Source organism: Saimiri boliviensis, chromosome 14 (genome assembly GCF_048565385.1).
Source record: "Saimiri boliviensis isolate mSaiBol1 chromosome 14, mSaiBol1.pri, whole genome shotgun sequence".
Classification (NCBI taxonomy): Eukaryota; Metazoa; Chordata; class Mammalia; order Primates; family Cebidae; genus Saimiri; species Saimiri boliviensis.
The window spans coordinates 34544982-34561815 of NC_133462.1; the positions used below are offsets into that span (position 1 = coordinate 34544982).

At 52.8% G+C, this 16834-nt stretch overlaps 2 protein-coding genes across 2 annotated transcripts; one reads left to right on the forward strand and one right to left on the reverse strand.

Annotated features, from left to right (window-relative positions):
• The first annotated feature begins 42 nt into the window (after positions 1-42).
• Positions 43-11028, forward strand: FBXW9 (F-box and WD repeat domain containing 9). Its single transcript, XM_010329471.3, has 10 exons — positions 43-3541; positions 5040-5179; positions 5257-5385; positions 7820-7932; positions 8022-8113; positions 9818-9966; positions 10054-10167; positions 10298-10387; positions 10473-10538; positions 10620-11028. Exons 1-10 carry the CDS (start codon positions 3133-3135, stop codon positions 10692-10694), a joined length of 1377 nt encoding a protein of 458 aa, XP_010327773.1. The 5' UTR covers positions 43-3132; the 3' UTR covers positions 10695-11028.
• Positions 11029-11530: 502 nt separating this feature from the next.
• On the reverse strand, positions 11531-11882 carry GNG14 (G protein subunit gamma 14). Its single transcript, XM_003941747.4, has one exon. The coding sequence runs from the start codon at positions 11880-11882 to the stop codon at positions 11565-11567; it is 318 nt and encodes a 105-aa protein (XP_003941796.1). The 3' UTR covers positions 11531-11564.
• Positions 11883-16834: the final 4952 nt, after the last annotated feature.

Below are 16834 nucleotides of genomic sequence, written 5' to 3' on the forward strand. Positions count from 1 at the left end.
GCCAGGATGCTTGAGAGTGGGAAGATAGATGAATGTGAAAGATTGAAGATTAAATTTGTGACATACATGAAATGTGCAGCTCATTCTCTGGGACATCAGCTTACTAAGGGTGAGCTATTAGTGTCACAGCCCAGGTTCAAGTTGCCCCTCCGCCATACTGTAAACTGAGTGGTCAGGGGTGAGGCCTTGCTGCACTCTTACCAGCTGACCCTGGGTCAAGGTTTTTGTAGAAGGCTCAGCCCAGCCCCAGGCTTGAGATAAATGTATTTATTTTTATTTTTATTTTTTTGAGATGGAGTCTCACTCTGTCCCCCAGGCTGGAGTGCAGTGGCGTGATCTCAGCTCACTGTAACCTCCACCTCTTGGGTTCAAGCAGTTCTCTACCTCAGCCTCCCGAGTAGCTGGGATTACAGGTGCCTGCCACCACACCCAGCTGATTTTTTTTTTTTTAAATTTTTTTTGTATTTTTAGTAAGGTTGGAGTTTCACTGTTGGCCAGGCTGGTCTTGAACTCCTGACCTCATAATCCACCCACCTCAGCCTCCCAAAGTGCTGGGATTACAGGTGTGAGCCACCGCACCTGGCCTGGGAAATTATTATTATGAGTTACAATTAGGCAAATGAGAAGTTGTTCTACTTGTGGGAAAAAACACAGTCTTAAGAATAATATCTTTTTTTGTTTGAGACCAGGTCTTGCTCTGCCACCCAGGCTGGAGTGCAGCCTCAGCTTCCCTGGGTCAAGCAATCCTCCCACTTCAGCTACCCAACTACCTGGGACTACAGGTGCATGCCACCATGCTGGTTAATTTTTTTAAATCTTTTTTGGAGATGGAGTCTCACTCTTGCCCAGGCTGGAGTGCAATGGCTCCATCTCAGCTCACGGCAACCTCTGCCCCACCTGGGATTCAAGCGATTCTCTTGCCTCAGCCTGCACAAATAGCTGAAATTACATGGGCTTGTCATTGCACCCAGCTAATTTTTGTATTTTTTGTTGGGGAGGGGTGTCTTGCTATGTTGCGGAGGCTGTTCTTGAACTCCTTGGCTCAAGCAATCCACTTGCTTCAGCCTCCCAAAGTGCTGGGATTACAGGTGTCGACCACTGCCCCCGCCAGAATAAAATCTTATTGCAACCTTGGTGTGGCCCAAAGATCAACTGGGAAAATTTAAAAATGTTGACACATGGCTGGTCCCAGTGCAGTGATGTTTACAACTAATTGATCACAACCAGTTGCAGATTTCTTTGTTCTTCTGCACTCCCACTGCTTCACTTGACTAGTCTTTTAAAATTAAAAAATACACATATAGGCCGGGCGCGGTGGCTCAAGCCTGTAATCCTAGCACTTTGGGAGGCCAAGGCGGGTGGATCACGAAGTCAATAGATCGAGACCATCCTGGTCAACATGGTGAAACCCCGTCTCTACTAAAAATACAAAAAATTAGCTGGGCATGGTGGCACATGCCTGTAATCCCAGCTACTCAGGAGGCTGAGGCAGGAGAATTGCCTGAACCCAGGAGGCGGAGGTTGCGGTGAGCCGAGATCGCGCCATGGCACTCCAGCCTGGGTAACAAGAGTGAAACTCCGTCTCAAAAAAAAAAAAAAAAAAAAAAAATACACGTATATATAGACACACATCAAACATTCAACAAATAAGGACTGCATTATAGTGAGAGGAAAGACTATAAAAAGTGGAACCATGCTAAGTCCCATAGAGAAAAACAGGAAGGCAGAAAGAGAATAGTGGGGGAAATGATTGAAATCTTACGTAGGGTTCCCTGGAAAGGGTACACTGAGAAGACGGTGTTTTAACACAGCCAAGTAGAGAAAACAAATACTGCTCAGATCATCTGTGCGGCTCGGTTAGCTGCCTGGGTCAAAAGACCCGTTTAGTAAATAAAGACATGCTGTTTTAGTAAGTGTGATTTTATTAGTTGAAAGTACCTTTCCACCAGGCGCGGTGGGTCACGCCTGTAATTCTAACACTTTGGGAGACTGATTGGGGGGCGGATAGCTTGAGCTGAGGCGTTTGATACCAGCCTGGACAACATAGTGAAACCCTGTTTTTAAAAAATACAAAAATTAGGCTGGATGCGGTGGCTCACGCCGCTAATTCTAGCACTTTGGGAGGCCGAGGTGGGCGGATCACGAGGTCAGGAAACCCAGACCACCCTGGCCAACATGGTGAAATCCCGTCTCTACTAAAACACAAAGAATTAGCCAGGAGTGGTGGGCGCACCTGTAGTCCAGCTACTCGGGAGGCTAAGGTAGAATCGGTTGAACCCGGGAGGCGGAGATGGCAGTAAGCCGAGATCGCGCCACTGCACTCCAGCCTGATGACAGAGCCAGAGCGAGACACCATCTCAAAAAACAAACAACAAAAACGCTAGATGTGGTGGTTCGCTCCTGCAGTACCAGCTACTGGGGTCCAGGCGAAGCATCACTTGGGCCCAGGGGACAAAGGTTGCCATGAGCCGAGCACTCCACTTGGAGGACTGCACTGCAGTATCCAAGTTTGGGTTGGGGAATGGAGCCTAGAGAGGTAGTTCTGACTCCCCAGTTCCTTTCTCAATAAATAAAAAGGTAACTTTAACTGAGGCCTCCGCAGTGTAACTGCATATTTCTGGCTCTGAGAAAAGAGGCAAGAGTTCTAATCGCTCTCTCCCTTTAATCTCGCAAAGGGGGCTTTGCGTTTCTGAGCTCAGTGTCACATGAAACTGATGCCTTCGACAGAGCGGAGTTTATTTTATGTCTCTTAAAGAGACGGGGTCTCACTATGTTGCGCAGGCTGGACTACAGTGGAGCGATAATGGCTCACTGCACCCTGCAACTCCTGGACTCAAGCGATCCTACCCCTTTACCCTCCTGAGTAGCTGGAACTACAGGCACGCACCACCCCGCCTGGCTTGAGATTCATTTTTAGCTAGAGTTTAAAAAGTGCAGAAACAGGAACTTGCATTTTCCAGCCTAAGCCCGATGCAGTCGTAGGAGAACCCGAAGTGAGCAAACGTTTCCTTTGAACCTACTACTCGTCCGCTCGCTTCCGGTAGGCTCCTAAACGTCATCAGACAGCGCCGGAAGTGCCCTCACGCTGCCTAGGAGACGAGACGCGAGGCCGGCAGGACTCGCCGGGTGGCCATGGAGCTACCCTTAGGGCCGTGCGACGATTCCCGTGGCTGGGACGATGACTCGGATTCCGAGTCAGAGACAGACCCCGACGCCCAGGCCGAGGCCTATGTGGCCCGCGTGCTCAGTCCGCCAAAATCCGAGCTGGCGACCCTGCGCCCCTCGCAGCTGTCCACGCCCGCATCTTCCCCGAGCGCTTCGGGGCCTCGGGCCGCGTCCAAGGTTTCGGCCGTAAGTGAGCCGGGCCTTCTCAGCCTTCCCCCAGAGCTGCTGCTTGAAATCTGCTCCTACCTGGACGCCCGCCTCGTGCTCCACGTTCTGTCACGCGTGTGCCACGCGCTGCGCAACCTCGTGCGTGACCATGTCACCTGGAGGCTACGCGCGCAACGCCGTGTACGCGCGCCCTACCCAGTGGTGGAAGGTGAGTGCACCCAGGGGCCTGGGGCGACCTCCCGTGTCAGGCTTGGGGCGGGGAAGAGGTACATGGGGTTTTCTGGACACAGCTTCTGGAGCAGGCTTCATGGCTGTCGTGGCTCAGTCTGGAGCCTGAGGCAGTTACTGGTGGTGCTCAAGCCCTTGAGGACCCCTGAGTGGACCACGAGGCAGTCAGGCACTTGGGATCCTGAGGCTGTAAAAACCCCTACCCTGGGGCTGAGGTCCCTGAACTCAGGATTCAAATATCCTCAGTCTTGGGGTCTTGTGGTACTGAGTCTCTGACCCTTGACAGAGGATTGACACAGGGACTTGAAGTCTTAGGCTCTGGAGTTTATACTGGGGCTCAAAGTGAGCCCAAGGATCCTCAGATTCTGAGTCCAGCTTAGAAGCTGAGGCAGCACCTGTTGATGTCAAAACTCCTGAGCCCTAGAGCCTTGACCCAGTGAGGGATGAGACGGTGACTCCGGGCCCAGCCCCTGTAAACCCTTGAACCAGGTTAGGATTTGGGGTTGGGATCCCTGACACCAGACCTCAAGCCCTGGGTCTACCCTGGCATCTTAGGCAGGGCTTGTTAGTCACTCCTCTTGGCCCTGAGTTGATTGGTTCCTGGGGGAGGACAGCTTGGGAACTTTGAATTGATATCGTTCATCCTGAGGTATTGTTGCTCCTGATACAGCTGGATTCTCAGGCTCTTAAGCCAAGATGTATTTTAGGTGGGGTGTTGATATCTTTAACCTGGAAGCTTTGATTCTGCTTCTGAGTTAAGGTAATCAAACACCCGTAAGCCAAAATGTATTACAGGTTGGGTGTTGATATCCTTAACCTAGAAGCTTTGATTCAGCATCTAAGTTAAGGCAATCAAACACCCAGCCTTAGAGAGGAATCAGAATCACTCCGTGATCATTGATTCTCAAGGTGTTGCCATCCAGCCCCCTAGGTCAGACTCTCCCAAAAAGCTTAATAAACAGAGGTACTTGGATCCTGTCCATACCACTGAATCTCTGCATTTGGGGCTTGCGTTCTGCCTCTTGACAAGGCTCCCCAGATTCCAGATACTGTTTGAGAAACAGCTCCCTTGGTCTAGTTCAGATGGCTGAGGCAGGAAGGGTTTGTCATGAGGCCCCAGCTTCTATGCCAAGTCTGAGGATTGAGGGGGTGAGGTCAGAACTCAACATCCTGAGACTGCTGTCCTCTGAGTTTGGGTTGGGGGATGGGGCCTGGAGAGGTAGTTCTGAGACCCCAGTTCCCAATTTGTGGAAGTTGGAGTCAGGAGGAGTCTTAGACCTGCCTGGGAAATGAGCAGGCAGGCAGGCGGTTCCAAGGCCAGAGCCTAGACCTGATTGTGGTGGCCGAAGGGATCCCCATGGGGTTCTATCCAAGTCTGGTGTAGGGCGGGCTCCCTGGAAGCCAGGATTGGGTGTGGCCAGCTGGTGTGGGTGCTAGGGTCCCTACCCACCGGGGACCCTACTCGTGGTAACCCACAGAGAAGAACTTTGACTGGCCGGCAGCCTGCATTGAGCTGGAGCAGCACCTGTCCCGCTGGGCAGAGGATGGGCGCTGGGCTGAGTATTTCTGCCTGGCCAACGGGCACATTTCTTCCATTGACTCCGTGCTGCTGCTCCAGGTGAGACGGGGTCTGTGGGAGGCCAGGTAGGGGTGGGCCAGGGTGGCCCTGACAACATCACCTTGTTCCCTTCCCAGGGTGGGGCACTCTGTCTGTCGGGTTCTCGAGATCGCAACGTCAACTTGTGGGACCTGCGGCAGCTGGGGATGGAGCCCAGCCAGGTTCTGGTCAAGACCTTGGGCACCGATCGGTTTAGTACCCACAAGGTGAGAGGTCAGGTAGGGATAGGAGGTGTGAGGCCTGAGTAGGGCATCTTGGTTAAGGCCCCAGGTTTAGGTGCAGGACCACATCGATCTGAATCTGACTCTTAATCTTGGTGTGACTTTGGGTGAGATGTGTGACTTCTCTGTGCCTCAGTTTCTACTTCTTTCCAGTGGGTAATTAGGATGAGGATGAAGGAGATGCATGCATTAATGTGGACGTGCATTAAGCTCAGGCTTTTTTTTTTTTTTTTTTTTTTTTGAGACAGTCTGGAGTACAGTGGCACAATCTCAGTTCACTGCAACCTCCGCCGCCCAGGTTCAAGCGATTCTTCTGCCTCAGCCTCCTAAGTGGCTGGGACTACAGACGCATGCCACCATGCCCAGCTAATTTTTGTATTTTTTTTTTTTTTTTGAGATGGAGTTTCGCTCTTGTTACCCAGGCTGGAGTGCAATGGTGCGATCTCGGCTCACCGTAACCTCCGCCTCCTGGGTTCAGGCAATTCTCCTGCCTCAGCCTCCCGAGTAGCTGGGATTACAGGCACGTGCCACAATGCCCAGCTAATTTTTCGTATTTTTAGTAGAGACGGGGTTTCACCATGTTTACCAGGATGGTCTTGATCTCTTGACCTCGTGATCCACCCGCCTCGGCCTCCCAAAGTGCTGGGATTACAGGTGTGAGCCACTGCACCTGGCTAATTTTTGTATTTTTAGTAGAGACAGGGTTTCACCATATTGACCAGGCTGGTCTCAAACTCCTGACCTTGTGATCTGCCTGCCTTGGCCTCCCAAAGTGCTGGGTTTACAGGGGTGAGCCACTGCACCTAGCCTTTTTCTTTTCTTTTCTTTTCTTTTCTTTTTTTTTTTTTTTTTTTTGAGATAGAGTCTCTTTCTGTCACCCAGGCTGGAGTGCAGTGGCATGATCTCAGCTCACTGCAACCTCTGCCTCCCAGGATCAAGTGATTTTTCTACCTAAGCCTCACCAGTCACTAAGGATGTCAGGCTGGTGGCTGAGATCTTGGGCTTGGGGCCAGGCTGCTGGGTTCAAATCCCCACTGTGCTACTTCCTGGCTATGTGACCCTGAGTGAGAAACTTAACCTCTCTGGGGCCCAGTTTCCCCATTTGTAAAATGAGATTCATAATAGTGCCCTCCTCAGCAGGATCTGTGGGCAGTAAGTCAGCATCCAGCACTCTGTGCATATTAGCTCCTGAGGCTGGAGATGTTTTCTGCCCATTTTGCTGATGAATGAACTGAGGGAGGTGATATGGTTTGCCAGGTCACAAAGCAGAGGCCACACTCTTAATCATTTGTCATATAGTTTCAAACCACTACTGGTGCTGAGTCTCTGCAGAACTTAGAACTGTTACTGGGCCGGGGTACAGGGGCTCATGCCTCTAATCCTAATACTTGATGAGGCTGGGGAAGGAGGATTGCTTGAACCCAGGAGTTAGAGTCCAGCGTGGGCAACAGGGGGAGACCCTGACTCTAAAATTAGCCGAGCGTGATGGCATGCACCTGGAGTCCCAGCTACTTAGGAAGCTGTGGTACAAGGATCGCCTGAGCCTGGGAGTTGGAGGCTGCAGTGCCATGATCGCACCACCGCACTCAAGCCTGGGTGACAGAGCAAGAGCTCATCTCAAAAAAGAGTTTCTGGGGCTGGGTGCAGTGGCTCACGACTGTAATCCCAGCACTTTGGGAGGTTGAGTTGTTCGCATCATGAGGTCAGGAGATCGAGACTATTTTGGCTAACACAATGAAACCCTGTCTCTACTAAAAATACAAAACAAATTAGTTGGGTGTGGTGGCATGTGGCGGTAGTGCTAGCTACTCGGGAGGGAGGCTGAGGTGGGTGGATCACATGAGGTCAGTAGTTTGAGACCAGGCTGGCCAACATGGTGAAACCCTGTCTCTACTAATAATACAAAAATTAGCTGGGTATAGTGGCACACCCCTGTAATCTCAGCTACTAGGGAGGCTGAGCTGTGAGGTTCAACCCTGGAGGCACAGGTTGCAGTGAGCTGAGATTGCGCCATTGCACTCCAGCCTGGGTGACAAGAGTGAAACTCCATCTCCAAAAAAAGGAAAAGAAAAACAGATTCTGGGGTGGGTGTACCTGTCCTGGACTCTGAAGTCAGGCTGACCCACAGATGCAAACTAATCTCAACTCAGTTTGAACTTGCTCTGTGTTCTTGTGTTGTGTCCTTCCTTCCTGTGACCCTTGATTTTTGTCATCTGTGCAATGGGGATGATCACCTGGAGCCAGAATTGGGTGTCATACTTACTGCAGGATCTATCACAGTGGGCACTGGGGAGGATGAGCTGTGTGGCTTTGGGTGAGTCACTTGACCTCTCTGAGCCTTACCTGCAAAAACAGAAAGATTCTAGTCTGGGACCCCCATGGGCTGTGGCCGGTATGTGACTGTTGCTCCCGTCCACAGGGCTGGGTGTGGTCGCTGGCGGCACAGGACCACTGTGTGTGCTCCGGCTCCTGGGACAGCACAGTGAAGCTCTGGGACATGGCAGCAGATGGGCAGCAGTTTGGCGAGATAAAGTGTGAGGGGGCCTGGGCAGGGGACCTGGGGGGGGAGGGGTAGGACCCTGCCTGCCACTGCCCAAGCCTTGTGGTCTGTGTATTCCCAGGGCTAACTCAGCCGTGCTGTGCCTCTCCTACCTGCCTGACATCCTGGTGACCGGCACCTATGACAAGAAGGTGACCATCTACGACCCCAGAGGTGGGCCAGGTTGGGAGATGTCATGCTGGGAAAGGAGAAATTTGGGCCTCACAGCCTGGCTGGGACGATAGTCACATAACCAAATACTCACCACTCAGAGTGGCCATGCTGTGCTGGTGCAATACAGGCAACTTAGGCAGTGGGTGCAAAGGAAGCCTGGGCAGCCCCGGGGGCGGGTTAGAATCCTGGCTCTCCCACTTCCTAGCTATGTGACCCCCAGACAGACTTGAACCTGTTTCCCCATCTGTGAAATCCAGGTAATAATACCACTGCCAGCCCCTTGGGGTTAATGGAGAAACATGATAATAGGAACAGTGGTGGATTAACTAAGTTTTTTTATGCTGGGTGTGATGGCACCTACCTGTAGTCCCAGCTACTCTGGAGGCTGAGGGAGGAGGATTGCTTGAGCCCATGAATTTGAGTTCAACCTGGGCAATATAGTGAGACCTCCATCTCTAAATAAAAATTAAAAATAGGCTGGGCGCAGTGGCTCACGCCTGTAATCCCAGCACCTTGGAAGGCCGTGGCGGGTGGATCACAAGGTCAGGAGTTCAAGACCAACCTGGACAAGATGGTGAAACCTCTCTCTACTAAAAATACAAAAACTAGCCGGACCTGGTGGCAGGTGCCTGTAATCCCAGCTACTTGGCAGGCTGAGGCAGAGAATTGCTTGAACCCGGGAGGCAGAGGTTGCAGTGAGCTGAGATCGCACCACTGCACTCTAGCCTGGGCGACAGAGTGAGAATCCCTCTCAAAAAAAAGATTTAATTAAAAAAATATAAATATATTCATTTACATAAACACCTAGAAGGAACACTGACTGGTAATAGTGTTTTCTGTTGTTTGTTCATTCGCTTTTCTTTTTTTTTTCTTTTTCTTTTTTTTTTTTGAGATGGAGTCTAACTCTAGCCTGTTGCCCAGGCTGGAGTGCAGTGGCATGATCTCAGTTCACTGCAACTTCCGCCTCCGGGGTTCAAGCAGTTTTCCTGCCTCAGCCTCCCAAGTTGCTGGGATTACAGGTGCCTACTACCATGCCTGCTAATTTTTGTATTTTTAGTAGAGTTGAGGTTTCATCATGTTGGCCAGGCTGGTCTTGAACTCCTGACCTCACATCATCTACCCACTTCTGCCTCCAAAGTGCAGGGATTACAGGTGTGAGCCACTGAGCCTGGCCATTTCTATTTTTTTCTAAAATAGAGACGGGGTCTTGCGGCATTGCCCAGGCTGGTGTTGAACTCCTGGGCTCAGGTGATCTGCCCATATCAGCCTCCCAAAGTGCTGAGATTACAGGCGTGAGCCACTGTGTCCGGCCTATATTCATTCTTATTTTGTTTAATTGAAGGGCCAGTGTACCTTGTCCAGGCAGAGCTGGAGCAGGGCTGTGGGGTAGAGGTGTGTTTAAGGCCAATCTGAGGGTGGATGCAAGACTGAGACCACCTTGGTCAGCTCCATGCTGAGAACAGTAGCTGGGACTGGAGGAGGGATATGGGATGGGGACAGGGATGGGCAGAGGCCTGGGGCTCTTGTGGAGGCCTGGATTTAGCTGAGGCAGGAAAGGAGAGATGGGTCACTCTGTGGAGTTGGGGAATGAGCAGATCAAGGGTTTTACCAGACAGAATGGAGACCCAGGATGCTCCCCTGGGCTGCCGGGGGGGCCTTTGAGGGGCTCTGATTTCCCTCCTCCCCGGCCCATTGCCCGTGAAGCCGGCCCAGCCCTGTTGAAGAGCCAGCGACTACACTCTAGCCCAGTGCTGGCCCTGCTGGCGGATGACCAGCACATCATCTCAGGCAGCGAGGACCGCACCCTGGTGGTGGTCGACCGCCGAGCCAACAGAGTCCTGCAGCGGCTGCAGGTGGGCCCTCCCCAGGGGCCTGGACGGATGGGGACGGTCACAGGCCCAGTCCGGCCTGAGCTGCCGTGTCCCTTGTCCCTCTCACAGCTGGACTCCTACCTGCTCTGCATGTCCCACCAGGACATGCAGCTCTGGACTGGTGACAACGAGGGCCTGCTGCACGTCTTCACCAACCGCGACGGCTGCTTCCAGCATGTCCGGGTCTGCTGTGGCTCCTGCCTCTGCCCATCCCTCCCCCTCAGGCCTCCTTCCTACCCCTGGGCTCCCGGTGGTGTTGGCGGGGGGCAGTTGGGAGAGCCTCGTCTGAGTGTCTCCTGACCCCCTCCCGCAGTCCTTCAATGTGGGCCACAGGTCTCACATCACTGGGATCCAGTACTCTCTGGGAGCCTTGTACACCACATCCACTGACAAGACCCTCCGGGTGAGGCTCCTGCCCAGCCCCTGCCCTCCCCACCTCCATCAGCCAGGGACACCCCTCTTGACCTTGGCCTGTTGCCCCTCACCAGGTGCACGTGCCCACAGACCCGCCAAGGACCATCTGCACCCGAAGGCACGACAGTGGGTTCACCGGGGTAAGGTCCTGCCCCATGTGCCCTGCCCAGCTGGCCACAGCGCCACTGTCCCTGACTCCTCATATTCCTGCCCCCTCCCAGGTCTGTGCTGAGGGCAACCTGGTGGTGGCTGCCTCTGGGGGCCTGTCGCTAGAGGTCTGGAGGCTGCAGGCCTGAGCAGGTGGACGTGGATGTGGATACTGCCGGCTGGGGGCTGGGCCTCAGCCTCTGTTCTTTGGGGACCGTCCTCAACATTGGTGCTGCTTCTCTCCCCCACAGGGCCTAGGGCACAAGGAGTCCTGGCCATATCCGGGTGAAGGTCCTGGCCTGGGCCCTCTGCATATGGGGTTGAAGTTGGGTTTCAGGCCCACCCAGGGGGCTGCCCCCCACCCTAGGGCCCTGTTTTTTCTTTGGGGGGGGGTGGGGCCTGGTTTTGTTATGATTTGGATGTGCAGCTCTCAGGTGAGAGTGAAGGAGAAATAAACCTGACGTGTTGGTGCTTGCGCCTGCAGTATGAGTATGGTTTGCCCACTGGGGCTCTGCCTGAGCCTGCTTGGGGCTTGGGGGGCTGTGGGCCTGTGTGGGAGTGACTGGGAGAGATGGCAAGGCTGGGCTGGGGGTTGCCTGCCAGCTGCTGCTGTGCATTTGTCTGAAGAGGCAGAGTCCTGAAGACTGTGAGCACCTGTGTCTATGATGTCACTTCCGTGTGTGTGACATGTAACGTGTGGTATGTAGATTAGGACTCAAATCCTGGACATTTGTCTGCATGGTGGGAGCGGGCACCTGCTGAGGCTCCCATGGGTGCTGGGGAGGGCAAGACAGACAGTGTGCTCTCCATCGGGGCTTCAGGGTGTGTGTGTGCGCTGCTGTGACTGTGACCCTGGGGGCAGGCCAGGGAGGAGGCTGGGCCAGGTGTGCGCCTGGCCCCTGCAAGCCCAAAGTCCCTCTGTTCTGCCATCTCAGCCCAGCCCAGCTGGGAAGTATTCACTTCATGTTTATTGAGGCCCCCTGGTCTGCTCAGGCCACAGGGTGGACGTTGTCCTGGGTTCATAGGATGGCACAGGGCTTCTTCTCCTTGAAGGGATTGGTGGTGGCCGGGATGCCCACAAGGAAAGGGTCACTCTTGGCCTGCTCCGTGCAGAACTGCAGCAGATCGGCAGCCGCCTTGAACACCTGCAGACCAACCCAGTCAGCCAGACCCAGGCATGCACCTATGCGCTGGCCCATGTGTTCCCACCTCTTCCCACCTCCTGCACCGGCCCCGACCCTCACCTTCACTTGGTCGATGTCTGCCTCCATCCGCAGCTGCTCCACTGCCCGGCGGGCCTGCCCAATGTCACAGCCGATGGCCACCTTGCTGGACATCTGGGGAAAGTGAGCAGGGCTGTGGGCAGCAGGCCCAACCTCAGCCCCCTAGAGGGAGCCTGAGGTTCCCACACCTCCTCCTGTGTCCCTTGGGGACTGCAGGATAAGGGTGGCTATTCCTGGACCTGTCAGGTCCACACACCTCGGCTAAGGGCTCCGGCCGAAGCCCCGTCTGGCTGCCTGGTCCTCTGGTGGCTGCCCGCTCTGGCTCCCTCCCTTACCCAGCCTGGCCTCTCCAACCCCCTTTTCTCCCTCTGCTACCCCTGCAGAGACTTTGAAGCCAGGACTTTCATGGACTAAAATGTCACCAGCCACAGCAGCAGCAGCTGCCTCGGCTTAAGGGGTCCGTGCCCCAGGAAGCCCTGTGGCTGCCCTGGTGTCACGTGTCACCTGTGTCTCTGTGGGCTAGGTGCCTTGGCTGGGGGAGTAAGGAGGCCTTGGCCTCCCCCTGAGCTGCTGGATCTCCTGCTGACTGTTCCTGACAAATCTGCTTTGGCAGCTTCTGCCACCCCTGATGTGTAGCCCTGCCCCTCCTCTCACCACTGCCCAGGCCCAAAAATCCAATGCCTTCATTCTTTTTTTTGACAGTCTTGCTCTTTCACCCAGGCTGGAGTGCGGTGGCGCAATCTCGGCTCACTTGCAGCCTCCACTTCTCAGGTTCAAGCGATTCTCCTGCCTCAGCCTCCTAAGAAGCTGGGATTACAGCCATATGCCACCACACCTGGCTAATTTTTGTATTTTTAGTAGAGATGGGGTTTTACCATATTGGCCAGGCTGGTCTAGAACCCCTGACTTCAAGTGATCCGCCTGTTCGGCCTCCCAAAATACTGGGATTACGGGTGTGATCCATGGCTCTCCGCCTTCTCTGATTTTTCTTTTCTTTTCTTTTTGAGACGGAGTCTGGCTCTGTCACCCAGGCTGGAGTGCAGTGGCGCAATCTCGGCTCACCACAACCTCCGCTTCCCGAGTTCAAGCAATTCTCCTGCCTCAGCCTCCTGAGTAGCTGGGACTACAGGCATGTGCCATAATGCCCGACTAATATTTTTGTTTTTTTGTTTTTTTGAGACGGAGTTTCGCTCTTGTTACCCAGGCTGGAGTGCAATGGTGCGATCTCGGCTCACCGCATCCTCCGCCTCCTGGGTTCAGGCAATTCTCCTGCCTCAGCCTCCTGAGTAGCTGGGATTATAGGCGTGCGCCACGATGCCCAGCTAATTTTTTGTATTTTTAGTAGAGACGGGGTTTCACCATGTTGACCAGGATGGTCTCGATCTCTTGACCTCGTGATCCACCCGCCTCGGCCTCCCAAAGGGCTGGGATTACAGGCTTGAGCCAGGGTGCCCGGCCTTATTTTTGTATTTTTAGTAGAGACGGGGTTTCATCATGTTAGCCAGGATGGTCTCAATCTCCTGACCTCGTGATCCACCCACCTCAGACTCCAAAAGTGCTGGGATTACAAGCATGAGCCACCATGCATGGCCTCTTTTTCTTTAAACCCAAGTTCTTGCTCTGTCACCCAGGCTGGATGCAGTGGTACAATCATAGCTCATTGTAACCTCAAACTCCTGGGCTTAAGTGATCCTCTCACCTCAGCCTCCTGATTAGGTAGAATTATAGGTGTGAGCCACCATGCCCTGCTAATTTATGTTTTTAACTTTTTGTAGAGATGCTTCTATGTTGTCCAGGCTGGTCTTGAACTCTTAGCCTCAAACAATCTTCTTCCCTTGGCCTCCCAAAGGGATTATAGGCATGAGCCTCTGAGCACCTCCCCCGCTGAGATTCTAATATGTGCCCAGCACACTGTGCAAAAAACAAAATGAGCAATGATACAAGACAAAACCCTGCCATCACGGACCTGCCATTCTAGTCAGGCGGGGATGGCCAACAGAAAACAATGTACTTATACATCTGAAAGAGTATGAAAAAAGAATAAAATCAAAGTAAAGGGGACAGGAGTGGTCAGGCAGGCCTCTCAGAGAAGTAACATTTGAACTTGGGCCCAAAGGAGAAGGAACTGAAACATGGGGTGTTCTAGGCAGAGGGAGCAGCAAGTACACGACTCCTTGGACAGAAAAGCTTGGTGGGTTCCAGGAACAGCAAAGAGGTCCATGTAGCTGGAGAGGAGAGAGGGAGGGAGGGCCAGCATGGCGTGAGACGTGAGGTTGAGAGGTGCTCTTTTTTTTTTTTCTTTTTGAGGCGGAGTTTCACTCGTTACCCAGGCTGGAGTGCAATGGCGCAATCTCGGCTCACCGCAACCTCCACCTCCTGGGTTCAAGCAATTCTCCTGCCTCAGCCTCCTGAGTAGCTGGGATTACAGGCACGCGCCACCATGCCCAGCTAATTTTTAGTATTTTTAGTAGAGATGGGGTTTCACCGTGTTGACCAGGATGGTCTCGATCTCTTGACCTCGTGATCCACCCGCCTCGGCCTCCCAAAGTGCTGGGATTACAGGCTTGAGCCACTGCGCCCGGCCGAGAGGTGCTCTTTAAGACCACTGTGAAAAGCTTGCAATTTACTCCCAGGGAAGCTACCACTAGGAGGTTTTAACAATGATGTGTTTGATTCATTTATTTATGTTTAAAGAGCTGTGGCACGTGCCTGTGGTCCCAGCTACTGAGGAGGCTGCAGCGAGAGGATCACTTGACCCCAGGAGGTCGAAACTGCAGTGATGTGGAATCCCCCGACTGCACTTCAGCCGTGGTGACAGTGAGACCCTGCATAAAAAAAACAAAAACAAAACTCTCTGATCTTCCTGTTAGGTGGGAGATGGATTGGAGGAGACCAAAGCCAGCTTGTAGGCTATGGGGTTAAAGAAAATGCCTGGATTTCAGACCTACTTTATAGGTAGAGGTTGGCAGACATGTTTAGAAGGATGTATGTGTGTTATGAGAAAAGGGGAGACAGCAAGCTCCATTTTCCAATTTTATTATTTATTTATTTAAGACGGAGTTTCGCTTTTGTTGCCCAGGCTGGAGTGCAATGGCGTGGTCTCGGCTCACCACAACCTTCATCTCCTGGGTTCCATCGATTCTCCTGCCTCGGCCTCCTGAGTAGCTGGGATTACAGGCATGCACCATCACGCCCAGCTAATTTTGTATTTTTAGTAGAGACGGACTTTCTCCGCATTGGTCGAGCTGGTCTCAAACTCCTGACCTCAGGTGATTCACCCATCTTGGCCTCCCAGAGTGCTGGGATTACAGGTGTGAGCCACCACGCCCAGCTTATTTGTTTAGTTTTGAGATGGAGGCTCGCTCTGTTGCCCAGGCTGGAGTGCAGTGGGGTGATCTCAGCTCAGTACAACCTCTGCCTGCAGGTTTCAAGTGATTCTCCTGCCTTAGCCTCCTGAGTAGCTGGGATTGCAGGTGCTCGCCACCACCCTGGCTAATTTTTGTATTTTTTAGTAGAGACAGCGTTTTGCCATGTTGGCCAGGCTGGTCTTTTAACTCCTGACCTTAGGTGATCTGCCCACCTCAGCCTCCCAAAGTACTGGCATTACAGGTGTGAGCTACCACATGCGGCCCCATTCCCTGTTTTTCAGTCTAGTGTATGAATGGAGAGTGGGGCCATTTGCTGAGATGCAGAATGATCAGGGATTTGTGGAGAGGGAACTGAGGGGGCAACTTTGAGATCAAGTGAGGATGTCAAGGAGGATGTCTGGCTCCTCCAACAAGGTAGGCCCATTCCAGCCTTAGGGCTTCTGCTGTTCTGTCTTCCCAGGTACAGGGAATGGCCTCCCTTCATCTTCACATATGGGGACTTTCTCAGCCTTCTGGCTTTGGCTCAAATCTCACCTCCTTGGCATCCTTCATCCATCCATTCAGCTAGCACTTTGGGAGGCTGAGGTGGGCAGATGACCTGAGGTCAGAAGTTTGAGACCAGCCTGACCAACATGGAGAAACCCCATCTCTACTAAAAATATAGAATTAGCTGGGTGTGGTGGCACACGCCTGTAATCCCAACTACTTGGGAGGCAGATCACCTGAGGCAGGAGAATCACTTGAACCCAGTAGGTGAAGGTTGCCGTGAGCCAAGATCACTCCATTGCACTCCACTCTAGCCTGGGCAACAAGAGTAAAACTTCGTCTGAAAAAGAAGGAAAAAAAAGGCTGGGCACGGTGGCTCAAGTCTGTAATCCTAGCCCTTTGGGAAGCCAAGGCAGGGGGATCATGAGGTAAGGAATTCAAGACCAGCCTGACCAACATGGTAAAACCCCATCTCTACTAAAAATACAAAACTTAGCTGGCATGGTGGCGGGTTCCTGTAATCCCAGCTTCCTAGTAGGCTGAGGCAAGATAATCACTTGAACCCAGGAGGCAGAGACTGCAGTGAGTTAAGATTGAGCCACTGCACTCCAGCCTGGGTGACAGAGTGAGACTCCATCTCAATAAAAATATCCTGATTGCACTTATCATTGTGTTAACATTCTATCTCCACAGTCAGACTGTGGGCTCCAGCAGGGTCCACATCTTGTTCTTTTTCACCACAAATACCTCAGTGCCCAGCACAGGGCCCACCGTATAGAACACACTACATGAATTTTAGAGTAAGTGAATAATTCTTTGGACTGTATGCACTGTTAGGAGGGTGCTTTGCGATACAGACGCCACCGAGGGTCTCACAGTCTTGCTGGAGGGAAAGAGATGTCAGCTGTGGGTCCCAGAAGAGGCCGCTGACCCAGTGGAAGTTCAGGGAAGGCTTCCCAGAAGGGGTGATAGCTGCAGCCATAGGGAAAGGAAGAACAGAGCGTTATGCAGCATGTCAAGGCTTTGGAAACCTTCAAGGGCATGAACCAGGCTCACTATCCCATTAGACGAGAGAGGCTGAGGAAAGTTGAAACTGTGTCTCATTCCGCCTGGTGATTGAAATCCTGTCCATGGGCGACGCTTAAGAAGCGATCCTCTATACTCCAATAATGTTAAGTTAAAAAAAGAAAGAAAGAAAAAGAAAAAAAGGAA

What these genes read in the sequence shown, in the direction of transcription:
- GNG14 (XM_003941747.4), bottom strand. Translation starts at nt 11,882, where the DNA reads ATGTCCAGCAAGGTGGCCATCGGCTGTGACATTGGGCAGGCCCGCCGG.
- FBXW9 (XM_010329471.3), top strand. Translation starts at nt 3,133, where the DNA reads ATGGAGCTACCCTTAGGGCCGTGCGACGATTCCCGTGGCTGGGACGAT. An exon ending in GCCCTACCCAGTGGTGGAAG is followed by an intron (nt 3,542 to 5,039) that starts GTGAGTGCACCC and finishes GGTAACCCACAG; the next exon opens with AGAAGAACTTTGACTGGCCG. An exon ending in CAGCAGTTTGGCGAGATAAA is followed by an intron (nt 7,933 to 8,021) that starts GTGTGAGGGGGC and finishes GTGTATTCCCAG; the next exon opens with GGCTAACTCAGCCGTGCTGT.